The sequence below is a fragment of the Anabrus simplex genome, chromosome 1 (genome assembly GCF_040414725.1).
Source record: "Anabrus simplex isolate iqAnaSimp1 chromosome 1, ASM4041472v1, whole genome shotgun sequence".
NCBI classification, from domain to species: domain Eukaryota; kingdom Metazoa; phylum Arthropoda; class Insecta; order Orthoptera; family Tettigoniidae; genus Anabrus; species Anabrus simplex.
In genome coordinates, this window is record NC_090265.1 from 895,693,664 (window position 1) to 895,712,704 (window position 19,041).

A 19,041-nucleotide genomic window follows, 5' to 3' on the forward strand; every position below is an offset into this window, starting at 1 on the left:
TGTTGGCCTTTGGTCACAGGGGTCCTGGGTTCGATTCCCGGAAGGGTAGAGAATTTTAACTATAATTGGTTAATTTCGCTGGCTCGGGGCTGGGTGTATGTGTCGTCTTCATCATCATTTCATCCTCATCAAGACGCGCAAGTCGGCTACGATAGTCAAATCAAAAGACCTGCATCTGGCGAGTCGAACTTGTCCTTGGACACTCCCAGCACAAAAAGCCATACGCCATTTCATTTCATTTCTTTTCATTACCCCAGAGCAGTGCGACGGGATTCGGAAGCCGGAAGAAATCCTATCCTCGCCGCTAGATAGGGGCTTCATTCATTCCATTACTGATGCGATCGAATGACTGGAAACAGATTGCGGATTTTCATTTTTTACGATAGCTGTCGGTTGGAGTTGTTTACATTCTTCACTCAAATGTAATCTTTCACGCAAATAAACCGAATTAAAACGCATAAACTGAATTAAATCAAGTGAGTACCGTATACTTTTATTGCTCATAACGTCAATAACATTGATCTGCGAATTCATTCCACGATTCAAAGGGGCACAACGGGCAGATCGAGAGGGAGACCTCCAACCAGAGACCGTTCCACATCATTGGAACGTGTCAGAAATCACAGAAGAAAAAGTTCCAGAAGTGACGAACAAAGACAACTTCGACTTCAGAAAGATAGAGAAACTCAGTGCAGTCGCAGACAAAGACAGATTCAGTGCTCAAGAACAACAGTTAGAGCAAGATAACAACTTTGTGTCAACAACTTACCTACTTCCTCCATCAAAACATCAAGGCAAGAAGACAACTAAATAAATTTCCAAAAACATATTGTTTCTGCCCGTCTTTGCCCTAAAGACAATGAAGTGCACATAGTGTTGGTGATACGTGCGTACATAGCTCTGCAAGGTTGTTTGCTGGGTAGTTAGTGACAATTCAGCTACCATGTGTTGCCACAAGGGTAAGGTTAATTCAGAGCCCATTTAAGTTCGTGAAGAGCTTGAAAACCTCATAGAGCAGAATGATGGCTATACTAAGAACTACCTGGAAAATATTAGATTATTTAACAATACTCTGGCATTTGCTTCAGTTCAGATTAACTCGGTTGACATTCGTTGGAGAGGTCTGGGCAGATGTATCATCTGGTAGGATGTTTGCAACCTCCTGCAGGAGTTGCATCAACTTACACTGGTCTCTTCATTGTAGATTTTGATATTGCATTAAAATATCGTATAGAGTATGAAGCCCATAGAAACTGTTGCAAATAAATAATGGTTACATTGCAAGTAATGATTGATACGCATCATCATCATTCCGTGTCCGGTCAGCATTTCCAAAATGTAGCAACTCCGATGGCCTCGATCAGGTCCCGTGTAGTGCAGGAATGTTCTAGTAGGGGACAGATAAGCAGGTGATTCGGATCTTGTGTTACACCACTCTCACAGGATGCGTCTCCATCAGCAGGAAGTATGGCCCATTTTTGCATGTTGGTCTTGCAAGGAGGTACGCCCACCCTACGACGATTAAATGATCTCCAAATAGGGTAGGGCAAGTCATTTCCTTGAGATAGCTCTTCCTTTGCAGGAGTATCAGACGGCAGCATGCTCTTCCATCTGGTGATGCGGTTAGACTCAGGTATTCCTACCAGTGGTTGAGTCCTGGTGATGAAGCTCTTTCTCGACTTCAGTCGACAGACTACAGCCTGGTGATCATGCAGTGGGTGGCGGGAATCATTAGTCTGCTTTGTCCTCTCTGTATCAGCAGCAACAGCCCTTCTGATAGTGGCGGGAGCCATTCCAACAATCGGGTAGAGTTTGTCAACTGGAGTTGGCTTCAGACATCCCGACAAGATACATACGGTCTCGTTGATTGCAATGTCAACCTGCTTGGTGTGAGTGGATGCACTCCACACAGGTGAAGCGTACTCTGCAGCGGACACACACAAAGCAAGAGCAGAGGTTCTCAGGACGTGAGGGCTAGCTCCTCAGGTGGTGGCTGTGAGCTTTCTCAAAATATTGTTCCGTGAACTAACTTTCAGCCTGGTTTTGTGGCAATATTTCTTGAAGGACAGTGTTCGTCAAGAGTAACACCTAGATACACAGGCGTTGGACAATGTTCTAGTCGTTTGCCTTGTCATATAATGTCCAGTTCCCGCCGAGGTTCTCTATTCCTTAAGTGAAATGCGCACACTTGTTGGGATTTGGCTTTAGATGATTGCCTTCATAGTAAGAGCCAACAGTATCTAGTGCGGAAGTCAACTTTTCCTTACGCACAGTTGTTTAAATATATAAAAGATGTAGCTGACACTATACCTGACTTTAAATTACAATTCACTGTTACTAATGCATTTCATCCTCGAAGATCCAATGCGCCTACAGTCAGTGAGGTGGCTGCTGCTTTTATCACTGAACACCACCAGGCAATGTTGATTTTGTATCGTTAATTTTGTGACGCAAATTTCCAGGTGACCCGCAGCCTTAAGACATATTTATGTCGAAAACAGTACTATCCTCTGTGTCTTCAGAACGGTCATCTTAAACAATCTTCATTGGACTACATGGATGCTATAATCGACATCTGTTAACAGCTTTTAGCAACAACTGGTGAAAGATAGTTTCTGCAGACCGTAGGTATCACGCGCAGCCGGTCAGGAGTATGTGCCGTCAATGGACTCCAGTCTGCCAGGCGCAAATCAGTGTGTCGAGCACCCTGCTTATCTTCCTTATCACAAATACGTTTATGGGTAATATAATATTTTCACATGAAAACCACTAAGATATTGCATAAAACTATTCGTTCTTATGTTTTTGTATTATAGACCTGCTTTGAAAGCCAGACAGGGCTCCCGACAGTGGAGTTCGAATCCACTATCCCCCGAATACTGGATACTGGCCGCACTTAAGCGACTGCAAATATCAATCTCGGTAAAAGAACTCCTGTCGGACAAATTTCCAGTCACCTCGGTGTCGCTCTGAAAGCCATACAAGTGGTTAGGGGGACGTTAATTTAGTTAAATTATTATTTTTAACATGTTTATTTAGTTGAAACACGCGATATATGTGAGGTTCTGGTGCCTTGTCTTCATGCTGGCGCTCGCGCACTCACTTCACTTGAGGATGATTCCTTGCTTATATTTCGATCCTCATAAGTATCAGTAGAAATTTCCAGATTTCAGTAATTTAAATATTACTGGTGGCGTGCCGCAGCAGTAGCTGCGAAGGGAGACTAAATATAAAACTGATGATTAAGGAACCGTGAAGCAAGTAACGGAAAGTATACTGAACCCCGGAAGACCATTTATTTGCTTTTAAACTTACACTTCCGTTATGACAATACATAGGGAATTTTTGAACCTTTGCAATTTATAGAATTTTCACGATGAATTCCGTTGGCAACACTTGAATCATTTACATAAAGCTGGCCACATACTGCTCGGAAATTTTCAAGTGGCATTAAATCTGATATGTACCAATGAATCGTCACCTGAGTCTTAAAACAGTAAGGACCTAATCCTGGACTGTGGCTACGATTAGCAGAGAAGGATGCAAAGGACAATGTACCATTATTCTCCCTTACATGATTCATGGAATCTTTATAATGTAGCATCGTACCTTTAAGTACGTCGTCTACTTGAGGTTATGAAAAATAAACCGAATTATTGCGGCAACACGAATTAAAATGTCAATTTACCATTTCCACAGCGAAATATCGTGCTGGGCAGTGCATACAGATTTCATTTCATAATCCTACACTGAATAATCCAGTGTAAGTTTCATATTAAAGGACATCTTCAAATATAGCAATCTATCAGACTAACATAAAAAATCTGCATAGACAACTTTCACAGAGCCCTCTATCGGGCTGGCAGAAAAATCAACGGAGACAACTTTCATAGAGCCATCAACCGGCGAATACAGTTAACTGCAACGACCTAAGCATTGCATTATTCGAACACATGACAATTTTACGCAAATAAATGACTTAATGAAATGAAAAATATTTTTCTAGAAATCCAGAGATGGAGACCTTTCATTTGATGTATAACACACAGGTTTTGTATTGCAGTTTTCTCACAATATTGTGTTACACGTTCAAATTATATCTATAGATGTCGTATATTTTAGAAAGAAATTATGTCGATGTGTGTTCTATCGGCTTGTTATCTTACTGCTTTTTTCTTTCTGGTCAGTTTTCAGGCTACTAAATTTATTAATGATAGGCCTATGGTTTCAATGTATTACTGGATTCCTTCCCCCCTTTTTTGGAGGCTGGCAATGATATTTGTATTTTTCGTTCTGTAGGGCTATAAATATCGAGAAAATTGCACGAGTGAACTTATACTCTGTATGAATATATTGTGGGTATTTTAAGTATACATTTATGATTTTCTTCCTCTTAAAGGAGGTCGTCAAAGAGCAATAGTCTTTGAAAAGTAAAGGAGAAAACCAAACGAAATTCTCTAATGCAAGAGTAAAACTATGGCGAAACCAACCACAGTTTGATATCCAAACACCACCGCGTATCTACGAGGGATTCGCAAGCGATAGTAGTTCGGACAACATGGGACCTAAGTGCGGCCAGTATCCAGTATTCGGGAGATATTAGGTTCGAACCCCACTGTCGGCAGCCCTGAAAATGGTTTTCCGTGGTTTCCCATTTTCACACCAGACAAATGCTGGGGCTGTACCTTAATTAAGTCCACGGTCGCTTCCTTCCCACTCCTAGCCCTTTCCTGTCCTATCGTCGCCATAAGACCTATCTGTGTCGGTGCGACGTAAAGCAACTAGCAACATGGGACCTTCACATAAACAAAACACAACAAGAGAAATAAGTTACACAAATTCCCAACGTGAAAGCGAAGGAATGAAAACGAACTGGACTTAGAGGTCAGGTGGATTAGTAGAAGAAATAAAAATCAAATTTACTGACTAATATAAAACATAGTAACTTCCAAAATATAACTTTTAATAAATTGAAATCAAAATTGAAAGAATTATTCAACAATTAACCAGAACTCTTTCAAAAGAAAACGCTAAGTGAAAATGGTCGAAAATCTATAACCACCAAGGTCTTCAAAACATAAAAAACATAATTACTAGAAACTGAAATTAAACCTTAATTCTTTTGCATAAGTGCTTATTGAATTAATTAAAACTCTGTGTGGCGTCATCCATGAATTACTTCATGTTAGAACTGAGAAAGAAACTGCTTCTTCATGACTTCCAGTGGCATTATTTGTAAAGCAAATTAAATATCCCGTAATTAAATCAAGCTACAACCCGAGGAAAACAAATAAGGAAACAATAAACCAGGTTAATTCACCAAAGGTACATTATAGTTTTAGGATATGAACGCAATTAAAACCCGAGTCACAACAGATTCCAGCAACTAAAATCAAGTTTCAAACCACGACATAAAACAGACCACACGCGACTCAATCGTCTCACTTCACATGTTAGCTGTCAACAAAGAATACACCCCCTTACTAAATATGTACAAAGTAACCCATAGCGACCAGATCACGTGAACAAAGAACGAAACATGGCTGCCAAATAATTACTGAATCGTCACCAGAAACAATTTCCAAACTCATTTAGGTTTACATGATTTCTGTGACCTTTTCCTTGATTAAACATGAATTACAAGAAGGTTATCTAAACGAAATGTTTCCAGACTGTTAAATTAAATGAGAGCCTAGGAAATAAAGCTTAATACCAGTACACCATAATTAACGTATTTCACATTTAAATTCTTGGTACTTAATATTTAATTATCATAGTTCAATCATTATTTTCCTTTTTCCACTTAACGAGATTTAGATTTAAACAGTTCGTAGTCCTTAAGCTTGATATAGCGAAGATATCAGTGGAGTTCTATCCCAGCAATCAATAGGTGAAACAGCTACTTACAATATTCCAAAGATACTAGTATAAGATGTAGAAACAACCAAAAACACGGCGTGTCGCCGGGAGGTGACAGAATCAACCTGGTTCATACATGTGCACCATCCTTTCCTCTTCTTTTACTTAATTCTCTTTAAACTTTAATCCAGCGGTGAGAGCTCGATGTTTTTAGTCCAACGATCTCAGAAGAACAACAGACAGTCAAGTTGTTGTCGCTTCACGCACAGCTCGACAAACGACGAGTCAAGTAGTATCCCGCATGCGGCCAGATAGCACCACCCTGCAGGCAGGCGCGCTCACTGCTGTCTAGCGCTTACGTCCACCATGCGCACTACCAGGAGATACGTTATGAATATACCTCGGATTTGTAGGTGGTAATAGGTTAGAATGCAAAGTAATTTGGTTTGTAGTAAGTGTCATGCAACCCGTTGTACCACAATGTAGGAAGAGTAGCATGAATTCAAGGAGATCTATAGGTTGTACCCCTAACATCTATGCAAATCTTGTAGCATAACCGTTGTACAGTGTAGGATATACTTGTTTCTGGCTGAAGTAAGTTTGCATTCTAACCTATCAGCACCTAATAATCCGAACTCTAGTTATGAATGAATGAAATACCTTTTAAGGTCACCAACATTAATCTCCCATGTTAATGGGTTTTGATACGAATTTGCACTATGCTAGATACCCATACCAATAAGTGTTATTTTCGAAACTGGTTATAAATACGTTATAAAAAGGACTGGTCCAGGATAGAGCGGAATAGATAGACGGACGGACGGACGGACGGGCGGGCGGGCGGGCGGGCGGGCGGTAGAGCCCTATGCGTTGACATTTTCATCCATTTTCATCCATTTGCAAACACTGGCTCTGCTAACCCCTTTGTTGTCTTCATCGTCATCAGTCATAATTATCAGCAGCAGTAACATCAAATTTGTAAATGCGTGGAAAGAAGTTTTTTGCCGCATGCTTCAACGTATATGGCGTTGATTGAACCGCCAAGATCATACTTGGACTGTGTAAACTTCACTATTATATTCTGAGAATTTCTGATGTCCAGGTGTGTTTTAAGTTCACCAGATAAATACGGTTAAAGTGTTCTTCGATGAAACTGTCGCCTCAGGTACACAGTCGATTATTCTTTGTTCCTCTGTTCCTAAGAAATCGGTTTCGATTGCGAATGCGGTTGAGGTCGACGGCGTTTGAAGAAGTTTAAAGATACTAAAACATAATGTTGTCCGCTTCCGACGCGTTAAAGCATTCCAGTGGAGTAAAAGTTTGACAACTTGGTGTCTCTTCAAGTTTATATCCCTTGAAGGAATCTGTCTTCATGAATGGCACTTTTAAATATTTGATTTATCCATTTATAGCATCTGCTATGCATCCGCTGTGAATCTATTGCATTGGTATGCCTGTATGAATCTGTTTTATTGAATGCCATCCGAATCTTGCTGATATGACTTCTTTCTTTTCAGAAAACTACGGACAGAGTGGGATACAGGCCTTCCGGGAACTCGCCGAGAAAGCTAACGTCTGCATCGCGAAAGAAGATTCGGTACTCAGTAATGCAGAGGATGACGTGTTTGAAGATGTGATCCGGAAGCTGGCACAGGACGATAACGCTCGGGTGGTCGTGTGTTTCTGTGAGGGAATGACACTGCGTGGTCTGCTGCGAGCCACCAGGACGCTGAACCTCACTGGACATTTCCTGTTCCTTGGAAGGTAAGGTGCTAGCATAAAAATATATTAAGTGTTGTGAATCCTCATCGATGTAGAAAAAGAAAGTGCTGAAATTTTGAAAAATTATAACAATATAATTTATGAAACCTTGCATACGAAATAACGGAGGGATATCAGTATTCCCTTTTCTTGACCGCTGACTGATTGTGCCCTTTCTACTTCTAAAAGCAAATAATCGGTTTCGCTTCTTGAGGGCATGGCAGTCCTCAACCAAAAATTCTTAATGCGTGTGTTCGCGCTTACTTTCTGTGTGTTTATTCTTGTTGGGCCTTCCATTCTGAGATTGAGTTGATGTACCCTCCCTGTCAATGTTATTTTTCCATTCGTACATATGTTTTCCTACTTGTACGTTAATCTGTTTGTCGAGTTATCGTGCCTTTCTCAGCCACTCCTACTTTTCTCGCTTCCCATAAAAAATAAATGAATTAGCCAAGTCAAGTTTTATCTGTTTTTCCTCACTAATTTAATTTAGAACCTCTTTATTTACCATTACATTTAAGCCAAGTCATCTTCATTCTTTCATGTCAGAGTTCATTGCTCCTTTTTATCCACCTTTTTAATAGTGGTTTTACGTCGCACCGACACAGATAGGTCTTATGGCGACGATGGGGTAGGAAACGCCTAGGAGTTGGAAGGAAGCGGCCGTGGTCTTAATTAAGGTAAAGCCCCAGCATTTGCCTGGTGTGAAAATGGAAAACTACGGAAAACCATGTTTAGGGCTCCCGACAGTGGTATTCGAAACCACTATCTCCCGGATGCAAGCTCACTGCCGCACGCCCTTAACCGCACGGCCGACTCGCCCGGTCTATCCACTTTTATGTGCACTAGTATCCATCGTCTTTGGGCCACTTCTGCCGGACTGAGGGGCTCAGGTGGTTGAGGCACTGGCAGGTTCGATCCTGGCGCAGTCCGGTGATATTTGAAGGTACTCAAATACTTCATCCTCCTGTCGCTAGATTTACTGGCACGTAAAAGAACTCCGGCAGGACTAAATTCCAGCACCTCGGTGTCTCCGAAAACCGTAAAAGTAGTTAGTGGGACGTAAATCCAAGAACATTATCATTATTGGTTCATTTCTATACAATTTCTCGCTCTAGAAATACAGTCGTCTTCTCCCTCGTGGCTTTTCCAATTACCTGGTCTCGCCGATTTGTATGGATTTGGACCAGTTTTACATCCGGGTGCCCTTCCTGGTGCCAACTGTTCATGGAGGGATATGTTTACCGTTGTGTGTTTCTATGGTGGCCTGTAGTGGGAAATGTTGTATGTGAGGGAAGATGTGTAAAGACTAAAGCGAACATCCAGCCGCCGAACTAGAGAAATCACCCCGACGGCCCGACTGGGAGTCAAACCCAGGGCTCTCTAAACCGTAGACCATTACGGTAACCATCAAGCCCGTTGCTGTACGGGGTCGGGTATGGAACAAGTTGAGCTTTTACGGCCGGGTGCCCTTCTTGACGTCAACATCACCAGCAACGGGACGAAAAGAATGGCGTGATATATGACAGAAGAAAGGGAAAGGGTGAAACCCGGTGGCGGCACTCAGCCTACTCTTGTCCAATAGCGCCAAGGAGTTTGTCTGCTCAAGGATTTACAACCCCATCCAATGAACGAATCGTCATTAACAGCGTCATATGTTCTCACTCCATATGAGCACTGCAGAGATCTTTAAAATTTCGTCCAGGCTTTTGGCAAGCAATCTAGTGATTAGAACATTCTGATGGGGATTTTTTTCCATCAACGGGACTCACTCCGGATAACCAAGATGTCAGACCGTATACAGGCTGTTTCCGTAAGAGCGTGCAAAAATTTAACAGGACAAAGGGAATGCTCCACTGAACAATTTGAGGTAGGGAACCTGGGGTCGGAGAAGGCAGCTTAAGGAGATATGGAAGTAAACTTGTCTACTGCTTTGTCTCGCATTACTGTTTTCCAGCTTATTTAAGCACTTTTTTGCTAGTTGTTTTACGTCGCACTCACATAGATAAGTCTTATGGCGACGATGGGATAGGAAAGGCCTAGGAGTAGGAAGGAAGCGGCTGTGGCCTTAATTAAGGTACAGCCCCCAGAATTTGCCTGGTGTGAAAATGGGAAACCACGGAAAACCATCTTCGGGGCTGCCGACAGTGGGATTCGAACCCGCTATCTCCCGGATGCAAGCTCACATCCGCGTGGCCCTAACCGTACGGCCAACTCGCCCGGTTATTTACAACTAACATGCTTACAAGTTTACACGTACTGTGCTGTTTATTTACATGTACATTCATTATTTCCTGCAAGGAAACAAGGAGGACGTCATGATGAAGGTTTTGTTTACTTTATCTGCCCATAATATGGCTCTGTTGTATCGTATTTACATTGTGCCATGACAGAATGTGCTATGAATTACGCATGCATTGAGGTTGATGGCCGTCAGTTTCACCATATTTTGTAAGATACAGTGCAAATGGTACGTCCACTGTGTCAGTTATGGTATTTGCAGTTAACTGTAACTAATGTAAATAAAAAAGTACACAGTAATGTGATTGTATACCTATTATCTGCTTAAGCTGGCTTCTCCAACTCCAGGTTCCCTACCTCAAATTGTTCAGTGGGGCATTCTCATTGTCCTGTTGAATATTTGCACGCTCTCACGGAAACAGGTATACTTCACACCTTAACGATCACGGCCACCAGACGGGCTCGTACATATAGTACATTCTAATATATATATATATATATATATATATATATATATATATATATATATATATATATATACAGGGTGAAGCGTAATTCGCGCACTCGGGCGTCGCAGCGCGACTCCTCACATGCCAGCAATAAAAAATGTCTCTTACAAAATTTCGTCTTACGAGTATATCCGGCAGAAAAACGACGTTGAAGAGTAGCAATCTGGCAACACTGTAACCACATGTATGGTAACTACCTCCGTCAGCAGGAAGTTGTTGTACTGTAGAGTTGGTGCAGTGGATATAGTTTTGGGTTACCATGCAGGAGATCGAGTGGTCGATCCTGGGTTGAGGCGTATGTTTTTTCTTTCGTAAATGTAGTCCAGATGGTATGGTGTCTGACATCTTAATCGTGAACAGCGATTGCAGCGGGTCCTCTAGAAACCATTTGCACTTGCATACTACGATTCTAGAAATGGACGAACAATCGTTTTCATTGGTCAGCTTTGAAAGGCGCCCTTTCCACGTCGTGGGCGTGAATTTATTCACACCACTTCATCTACTAGATGTGAAACCTGTTTGTTTAAGCTGTCTATTTCTTATTAGTCTAACCAGGTATTTGTTGTTTCAGCGTTACAAAATGTTGTAAATGCAGGATACATGCCACCTCAGAAACGGTGTCTTACTGTATTACAGTAGGTAATGTCAGATGGAAATTAGCAAATAAAAAATGCGCCTCAACCCAGGATCGAACCATCGACCTCCTGCATGCCAACCAAAAACTGTACCCACTGCACCAACTGTACAACACGGCGAGACTGTGATGACAGCGGTAGTTACCCTACATATGGTTACAGCGTTGCCAGATTGCTACTCTTCAACGTCCGTTTTCTACCGGATATACTCGCAAGACGAAATTTTGTAAGAGACATTTTTTATTGCGGGCATGTGAGGAGTCGCGCTGCGACGCCCGAGTGCGCGAATTACGCTTCACCCTGTGTATATATATATATGAACTGGAAAGAAGTAATTTTATAGCTTTACGTGATTGCTGTTGCATTCTAACCACTGGACGTCGAGTTTCTTTGTTTAATATTCCGCAAAATGTTCATTTCATATATTTCGCATACATAGAACTGAATTCAAAATGTTGCCTTTTGGGGAGAAGTCAGTAACAATGTCACTCTGCCATCCTGTCCGGTTGAGTAAAATACTTTCGTATTTGTGTTCATTAATATTTTATACCTTATTTTCTTTTGGTGTGGTTAGTTATTTTATTATCAAAGTCTTGTACATAATGAGGGTCCATGTGGTAATGTAAGCCATCGTAACTTAGTTAACCGCGCTCAGTGTAGAATTGTGTTGTCAGCTCCACGCCTAGTTGCTTCCTCTCCCAGAAATAAACCTAGACTTTATTTTTGTTGTAGACAGAGGGAACTTTACAGGCATGAACCTCTCAGAAAGTTGTAGCCCGTTTCAATGTTCACGGGTAGTCGTCTCCCTCTACCTGGTGAAAATCGAATTCGCATCCTTTCCAGTGAAAAACATACCGAACCTTTTCAGCCACGATATCCTAAGCTCCTATAATGGATCAACAACGCTGTGTTTCAATTTGCTAGTATTTATCTGTTTACGCTAAAATAACAACAATAATAAAACACATTTATATGTCTTCATTGTAGACCGGCATGACTTTCAGTTTGAAAGCCGCTATGATTTAACTAAATGTCTCCACAATCATCTATTTGCAGCTAGATATGTGGCGTCATTTAGTTCCACACATCTTATCATTAAATCATTAAAACATTAGTCTAACCATTACCACCGTTGTCACCCTCGACTTCTCTTACCCTCCATGGCCAAGTCCATGCCTCTCCCTTGTAACTTGTCCTCCTCCATTCGCCTCACATTACGCCACCACCGAAGCCGGCTAATCCGCACTGCGTCATCCATCGAGTTAATCCCTAATTTAGGATTTATCTCATCATTCCAATAGCCTCCTGTCATTGTTTCCATCTGTTTGTACTAGTAATCATTTATTTTCACATCTTATTTCCAACTTATTAATAATATTAAGTAAACTCGTGTCCTCATTCCGATGTGGTGCAGCTCTTTTCAGGCACACCCCCAATGTAGATGAGCTGCATGTACCACGTCAACCACATACCAGCCCACCTGGCAGTTTTAAGTTTCTGCCAGTACCGGGAATCGAACCCGGGACCCGGAGGAGGCAGCTAATAACATTAACCGTTACGCTACGAGGCGGCCATTAATAAGATGTCCAGCTTTCATTCCCGCACAGCAAAGTCTGTTCGAATACAGACGCTATAATAGTGATGATCCATCATCATCATCATCATCATCATCAACAACAACAACATTTATGTTCTCAGCTACCGTGTGCAAGCATTTTAATCTCACACCATTTAGGCTGCATGCATGTCAATTTCGACGTTCCAATTTACCTGCCAGATGGCAGAGTATCTAGAGGTATAGTATATTGGACAATCTATTACTAAATTTTAATACATTTTGCCGGGTAAAAATTGACATACCGACATCGTACACATGGTGTACCGAATGGAAATTTTCCGCTCTTCAAAAATCCAACTAGCGGGCGAGTTGGCCGTGCGGTTAGGAGCGTGCAGCTGTAAGCTCGCATCCGGGATATAGTGGGTTCGAACCCCTCTGTCGGCAGCCCTGAAGATGGTTTTCCGTGGTTTCCCATTTTCACACCAGGCTGTACCTTAATTAAGGTCACGGCCACTTCCTTCCCATTCCTAGGCCTTTCCTATCCCATCGTCGCCATAAAAACTATCTTTGTCAGTGCTACGTAAAGCAACTAACAAAAGAAAAAAAAATAGAATCCAACTACCTGAGAGGTTTGAACCAGCGTTGTGAGGAACCTGAGAACACCACACTCTACCACTGACGCATCGAAGGAGGTTGCTTACGCCACTTTACTTCTTGAACCACTCTCCACTCTGTACTCGTTCGTTTTTCCTTCATAGAGTTCTAATTTTCTGTACATTCATTACGGGAGTAAAACTGCAAGAGATCAGTCAACGCAGAAGTCCTCCGCTCAAAATTCACCGCCCTTGTCGTAGTGGTCTGCCTTGTGGGAGCAGTGACCCTTAATTATATATCAAACTCACTCTCCTCAAGTTGGTAAATGACTAGAGATGACACACTCTACTATGTTTCCTTATCGATTCCTGTTGCGGTGTTCTGTTAATACCTTCATTATCCGTGATAATTAACAAAGTTTGAAATTAATTCTCGTCGAGGAGCGGCAATGCATTAAGGAGGTTCACCCTTTATGACGTTCATGAAGCTGATACGGAATGAAGTGATAATACACACAATACTTACTTCATGCTGCTCCTGGGGTTCTCGGACGAGTGAGATCCTAGCGCCATCCATAATGAACACTTCCTCTTACCAGAAATACTTCTCCATATACAGAGTGAGTTACTTAAAACTGTAAACGGTAAAGATATCGAAAAGATATCGAAAATCTTGTTTACAATACCTAACAAAACTTTAAGACCACCAGCAAAAACCAGTTAATGGACTCCAGATCCTACATTTATTGTATGAATTGGTCTGAAAAATTTTTCGTGGCTTATTTGTATAGATATGCACATTATGAGAAATAACCAATGAAATATCGAACGAAGTTTAATAGATAAAATATTTCAAACATTTTGAGAAACCTATAAAAAATACCACACTTTTGGGTTATCCTTCTCAAATAACCATCCAGTAGAGTGTATATTGACATAAAAGCTGAAAATATTATCGGACCTCTTTTTTTTCTGGGAATGTGTGATTTTTTTTTAAATTTCGCAATTAAATAATAAAGAATAACCCCGTATTTACAAACGGTTGAAACATCCTTGGAATGAGCTACAGTCACCGAACTTTTGCTCCTTACGCAGTACATGTTTCGCTCAATATATCACAGGGGTCGATAATTGTTACAGATGGATAATTATAGTTGACTGGCGTCTACCTTTGAAATTACAGTCACCGTCCGAACTGGGAAGTGAGTGTCGTGACGAGTGAAAAAAGAACCGACCCTGCGATATTTTCATCTTCTGGCTTTTACGGCAATAACACTCCATTTTTATAAATAGCCATAATATCTGCTGTAGTGTAGTGAACAGGGTGAACTTTACACCCAAAAGTGGTGTAATTTTATAGGTTCGCAAAATGTTACAAAAATTGTAACATAAACCTCATTCGATATTTCAACGGTTGTTTTTCATAAGTTGTATATCAACTCGAATAAGGCAAAACATATTCACAGACCAGTTCGTACAATACATGTAGGACCACTGATTTTCGCTGGTGGTCTTAAACTTATGTTAGATGCTGTACTGAAGATAATGATACTATGAAGATCATACTGGAACTTGCAGTACTTTCCCAGAGTGGCAGGGTCTGCTGAGAACGGTATTAATTTTGTTTTAAAAATGATACTACACTGTTGTCTATTCCTAATATTGCATACTGTATATCGACATTATATTTTCAGGGTGTGTGATTATTTTCAAACTCCAAATTCTGAACGAAATGATATGTCTTCAAACGTACTTTGTTCACCAACCGTAGGACCTATTCGAATGAATCACTTATCTCGCAACCAAGGAGCGTACTATGTACAGATTTCCTCTATTTTTTTGAGAGATTCGCTCTGCTGTTCCAGTAAATGCACTGTGATTTAAATCTGTACGATAAAAAATGAAATGACGTAGTGCCGGGATGTGTCCGAGGACTTCGGCTCGCCAGGTGCAGGTCTTTTTATTTTTTTATTTTTTTATTTTTTGCTAGGAGCTTTACGTCGCGCCGACACAGATAGGTCTTTTGGCGACGATGTCTTTTTATTTAACGCCCTGCGCGTCGTGATGAGGATGAAATGATGATGAATACGACACATACACCCAGTCCCCGTGCCAGAGGAATTAATCAATTATGGTTAAAATTCCGGACCCTGCGGGGAATCAAACCCGGGGTCCCTGTGACCAAAGGCCAACACGCTAATCATTTAACCATGGAGCCGGACAAACTGTACGATTTAAAAGCTTTACTATCGCCGTAGGTAAAAAAAAAAAAAAAAGTAATATGCGTCATCTTTTAAAGGACAAGATTCGCTTTCTGTAAACATGTGTGTACGAACTGCACAGACCAAATGAGTTGGCCGTGCGGTTAAGGGTGCGTAGCCGTGAGCTTGCATTCGGGAGATAGAGCTTTCATTCAGTGGCTTCGAATCCCACAGTCAGCATCCCTGAATATGGTTTTCTGTGGTTTCCCATTTCACACCAGACAAATGCTGGGGCTGTACCTTAATTAAGGCGACGGCCGCTTCCTTCCCACTCCTAGCCATTTCCTAATCGACGCCATAAGACCTATCTGTGTCGGTGCGACGTGAAGTAACTTGCGAACTGTACAATACCAGTTGTGTTACGGGGATCACAACCAGGAAACTTTACATTTAATTTTTCTAATTGCTTAACGTCCAAATAACATATCGAAGGTTTACGATGACGCAAGTATGGGAAAGAGCTAGGATTGGGACGAAGGTGGCCATGGACTTAATTAAAGTACAGCTTTAAGATATCAGCCTGGTGTGAAAATGGGAAACCACGGAAAACTATATTCAGGGCTGCCGACGGAGGGATTCGAACCCACTGAATGAAAGTTCATAGCTGCGGGATCCTAACTGCACGAGTAACTCGCTCGGTACAAGAAGGAATTAGCTTGTTTGTCAAAACTTCCTACCGCCAGCTGTCACTGTCTCATACGTCAACAACCAGCGCTTGCTCACACCCACCAATATTGCAAGTTGTAGCATCAATATTTCGAAAAGGAATTGTCCGATGCATTATGTGCGAATTCAGAACAATACTAACTTTTCTTCTGGTGGTTGAAATGATTGTGTTTCTATTTGAAGAAACAAATGTGGTGTCTGTATCTGCGTTGGTAACAATCCCATGGTAAACTGTAGCCCAAACTTTCACGAACCCCTTCCTGCCATTTAAAAAAATATATATTTATATCTTCAACGGATAAGTTATTTTGGTGTAAATCTTCGATGAGTAACCCTGTATGCTGTGTGTATTTGTAACTAGGGTGAAGTCCTACGTTTCGTAACCACATCTAAGTGTAAGTAGAAAGCTATTAAATATTCACAACCATTTGCCGTACTGTGTATTTTTGTCAGTTTGCTAGGAAGCTGGAGGACTAAATAAGGTGTAGGGAATGCGTTCTTAACCTTCTTGACAGTCTTCTTTACTATGAAGATGCATGACTTCTTTTTAAACCAGCTAAGCTCCCCAAACATCCTCCATTTTAAGGTAAGCGTGGACAACATCTAGCTATTCCGCCACATGCAAATAATAATGTTTTTACAAATGTACTGGAAATAAACTTCCAAGCAAGTACAAACATTTTATTTCCAGAATGTCAAAGCACTGCATTTATTGTGTGTTCTTGGTGTGAAAAGGTGTGGAAGGATATTAGTAGACGAGTATATTTTTATTTTACATCCACTAGCTACGTTTCCATGGTTTTCGGAGATTCCGCGGTGCCATAAATTTGTCCCGCAGAAGTTCTTTTACATTCCAGTAAATCTACTGACACGTAGGCCTATTTGAGCACCTTGAAGTACCACTGGACTAAGCCAGGATCGAACCTGTCAAGTTGTGCTCAGGTCAGTGGTCTACCCCCTGAGCTACTCAGCCCGGCGCTTCAGACACTCTACACAGGGGCATGGCCTCAACAGAATTGGTATGATGTACGTCCAATGGCGTGTGTGTGAATCAAATTCACGTTCGTGACAAGTATTTCGTGTTGTTCTCTTTACGGGTTGGACTATGATCAAAAATCCTCCACACTTTCTGCGAATGTACTCCGACTGCACAGTGCAACACTTCCCCTGTGAGGAACACCGCCAGCATTGCTTTTGGTCTTGTTATCACAGTCCACTAATATGTGGTAAGTAGCCTGCATGGAGCGAAATAATCCTTATTATAAATACTGGTGTAATCCCTGGTGTTACCGTGGTAACCTTTAATTCTGTTCATGACTTAGTACAAGCAGCCGAATGTGTAATCCGGCCAAGAGCTTCATATATTCCGCAGTATTCATGGGGTAGAGAGAGTATTACTTGTATTCTTTTACACTCGACTCCATATGTACAACTCAATTTCGTAAGTGGGCCGAAAAGTTTGCTGTGCGGTAGTTCGGAGAAATTCCACCGCTTACAACACCATACTCACTGTTGTTTTGTGCTCCAGTTTTAGTGAGCTGGAAACAGGGTGTACACTTTCTCATGAGGCTACATCGTATAATAATAATAATAATAATAATAACAAAGAACTGCAAAACTTCAAAGAACATACAAAATGACTTGAAACAGATACAATAAAAGAACTATATCAAAAAAGGCAAAATTACGACATTACAATACATTAGTTAAAACAGAAGCATTTTATGCATCTGAGATAATAAAATTGGCAGCAAATCTCGAATAAAGATGATCGAAAAACAAGAAAGGAAAATCATCAGAAAAATCTTTGGACCAAAATGCGAAAATGAAATGTATCAAGTTCCAGAAAAAAATCGCAGATACCATCAAGAAACGGCTATTACTATTTTATGGCCACTTACATAGAATGGATAACAACAGGCTCACAAATAAAATGTTAAACTTAGCCTTATCATTGAAAAGTCACAATAATTGGCTAAAAGAAATCAGTGAAGACATAACTGAAATTATTATTAATAAAAGAAGCATTCAAGAAAGAATAAAATTCAGAACCTTAATTCACAAACAGAAATTTTCTGTAAAGCCCACCCGATTGAATACAGGATGGACTAAACAACGTAAAAAGGAATACAGCAAAGAGTATGACGATATATTGGGAAGAGAAGAAGAAAACAAAGTACTAATAAGTTCAAATGTGCTCCTTAGTTGGGCATAAGGAATAATAATAATAATAATAATAATAATAATAATAATAATAATAATAATAATAATAATAATAATATAAAATAATAATAATAATAATAATAATAATAATGTATTCTGGAGATAGTAGGTTCGAACCCCACTGTCGGCAGCCCTGAAAACGGTTTTCCGTGGTTTCCAATTTTCACACCAGGCAAATGCTGGGGCTGTACCTTAATTAAGGCCACGGCCGCTTCCTTCCCACTCCTAGCCCTTTCCTGTCCCATCGTCGCCGTAAGACCTATCTGTGTCGGTGCGACGTAAAACAACTAGCAAATAATAATAATAATAATAATAATAATAATAATGTTATTGGTTTTAAGATAAGCATGATTCTCGGTCATTCCAAGGATTTTAGTATGGATTGAGAGCACGAAAAGTGCTTAACAAGTCTCATCAGGCCAACTAGGAAGCTAACTGATTTGAGAGAGAAAGCAGCAATACAGTTGAGGATTTCGTTACGCTAACCACGTGACACTCTAGTATCTGCAGGCCATCTGGCTGGCAACAGTCGTCCTGATAGGCCAAGGCTTAAATGAGCTGTTGCGCCACAGGCTTACTTGAATGTTACTGGTTTCATGTCCCGTTAACTACTTCTTCCGCTTTGTGATCTACTCACATGCCAGATGTCTCGCAGAAGTTCTTTTAGCACCTTCAAATACCACCGGATTGAACCACATCGAACCTTCCAACATGGGCTCAGAAAGCCAGCGCTTT

General features: G+C 40.9%; 1 protein-coding gene across 1 annotated transcript in view; it reads left to right on the forward strand.

The window, feature by feature from the left end:
• The window catches only part of LOC136857449 (metabotropic glutamate receptor 1-like), a 445,598-nt gene that overhangs the window by 8,191 nt on the left and 418,366 nt on the right, over positions 1 to 19,041 (forward strand). Inside the window, exons 2-3 of the mRNA XM_068225058.1 lie at positions 549 to 794; positions 7,377 to 7,623. Coding sequence (XP_068081159.1) covers positions 549 to 794; positions 7,377 to 7,623 — 493 coding nt within the window. The remainder of the gene's footprint in view (positions 1 to 548; positions 795 to 7,376; positions 7,624 to 19,041) is intronic.